The following is a 1,627-nucleotide window of genomic DNA, read 5'->3' on the forward strand; positions in this document are numbered from 1 at the left end:
GCAAAATTTCACAAAAAAACCTTAAAACAGAAGACTTCAAAATAAATGTTCGCAACTAAGGCCAGGTGCAGTGGCTCATGCCTGTAACCCTAGCACTTTGGGAGGCCACAGCGGGCGGATCATTTGAGGTCAGGAGTTGGAGAGCAGCCTGGCCAACATGGTGAAACCCCGTCTCTATTAAAATAAAAAAACTAGCCAGGCATGGTGACGCACGCTTGTAATCCCAGCCACTTGGGAGGCTGAGACAAGAGAATTGCTTGAACACGGGACGTGGAGGTTGCAGTGAGCCAAGATCGCACCACTGCATTCCAGCCTGGGTGACAGCGTAAGACTTTGTCCCAAAAAAAAAAAAAAAGTTTGCAACTAGAGAGCTGCTTGAGGTAACCTACCAGTACCCCAAAAGATGCACATCTGCTCTCCTCAGAGAAACCACAGAGAAGCACTGCCCACCACTACCCCTGGGAGGCTGTTCTTGACGCTAAAATCAAACACAAACCACACTCCGGACTCAAGGACACGGACTGTTTTATCCAGATTTATACATCACACTGAGGGTCGAATCGGGCAGCTAGTAGCTGCTCAATAAATTCTAGCTAAATGACCACTATGGATACTGGCTTCTACTCCCTCCAGTTATCCTTCTCTCTCAAACCTACTACCTTCCCTTGCAGGTTATCAGTGAGTGTTTAATCTTTTTTTATTACCATGCCTAATGTACCGCTAGCATTCAATAAATCATGATCAATAGTTTGGCATTTCAGTTGAAAATCAGCAAATTAAAAGGAAGAAAAACCTGTTGTCCACTGATTGTTGCCACAGGAATGGCTGAAGCTTGAGGGATGCTACTCTCCATGGTAACGGTAACCTGCCCTGGAACCTTGGGCGGAAGTGACAGGGTGGAAGGTGGAGCAGGAGCAATGGGACGGCTAGGCATGGTAGGCTTCGGGGGCGGCTGCAAACAGAAAACCACACAAAACGTATCAATGGCCTCATACTGGTGATGCGTCTCAATCCAGAATTAAGAGTACACAAATCGAACCTGGAGAGTGCCAGGAAAGATGCCATAAGCTTTATACATTTTATCTATTAGCATCACAGTGTTTCCACTGAAGTACTAGCATTTCTATTTCACAGATAAAGAAACATACAAAGCAAGGCTAACTGACTTGCTCAAAGCCACACACACAGTAAGAAGAACTGGGAACAAAGCCCAGAGCTGTATGGCTCACAGCCCACACCCTTTCTTCTACATGATGCCGCCTCCCAAGTCTGGGTGGATTGAACAAAACTCCCAGTAACTGAAACAGAACCCCCAGGTAACGCACAGGCGATATTCTCAGAAACCCCCAAATTAACCAGTTGCTAAAACAGACCTTAAGGAAGAGTGCTACTCTAGTTGGTCCCATGATACTGGGTTCTCAGAACTTACAACATCACTGTCAGCCGGGTGTGGTGGCTCACACCTGTAATCCCAGCACTCTGGGAAGCTAAGGTGGGCAGATCACTCGAGGCCAGGAGTTTGAGACCAGCCTGGCCAACATGGTGACACCCCGTCTCTACTAAAAATACAAAAATTAGCCAGGCATGGTGGCGTGTGCCTGTAATCCCAGCTACTTGGGAGGCTGAG

At 47.2% G+C, this 1,627-nt stretch overlaps 1 protein-coding gene across 1 annotated transcript in view; it reads right to left on the minus strand.

Annotated features, from left to right (window-relative positions):
• The window catches only part of LOC105540018 (histone deacetylase complex subunit SAP130-like), a 15,585-nt gene extending 14,605 nt beyond the window's left edge, over nt 1-980 (minus strand). The window contains exon 1 of the mRNA XM_011980509.1: nt 794-980. Coding sequence (XP_011835899.1) covers nt 794-934 — 141 coding nt within the window. The 5' untranslated portion in view covers nt 935-980. The remainder of the gene's footprint in view (nt 1-793) is intronic.
• Nucleotides 981-1,627: the final 647 nt, after the last annotated feature.

The sequence above is a fragment of the Mandrillus leucophaeus genome, unplaced genomic scaffold, assembly GCF_000951045.1.
Source record: "Mandrillus leucophaeus isolate KB7577 unplaced genomic scaffold, Mleu.le_1.0 Scaffold213, whole genome shotgun sequence".
In the NCBI taxonomy this organism is placed as follows: Eukaryota; Metazoa; Chordata; class Mammalia; order Primates; family Cercopithecidae; genus Mandrillus; species Mandrillus leucophaeus.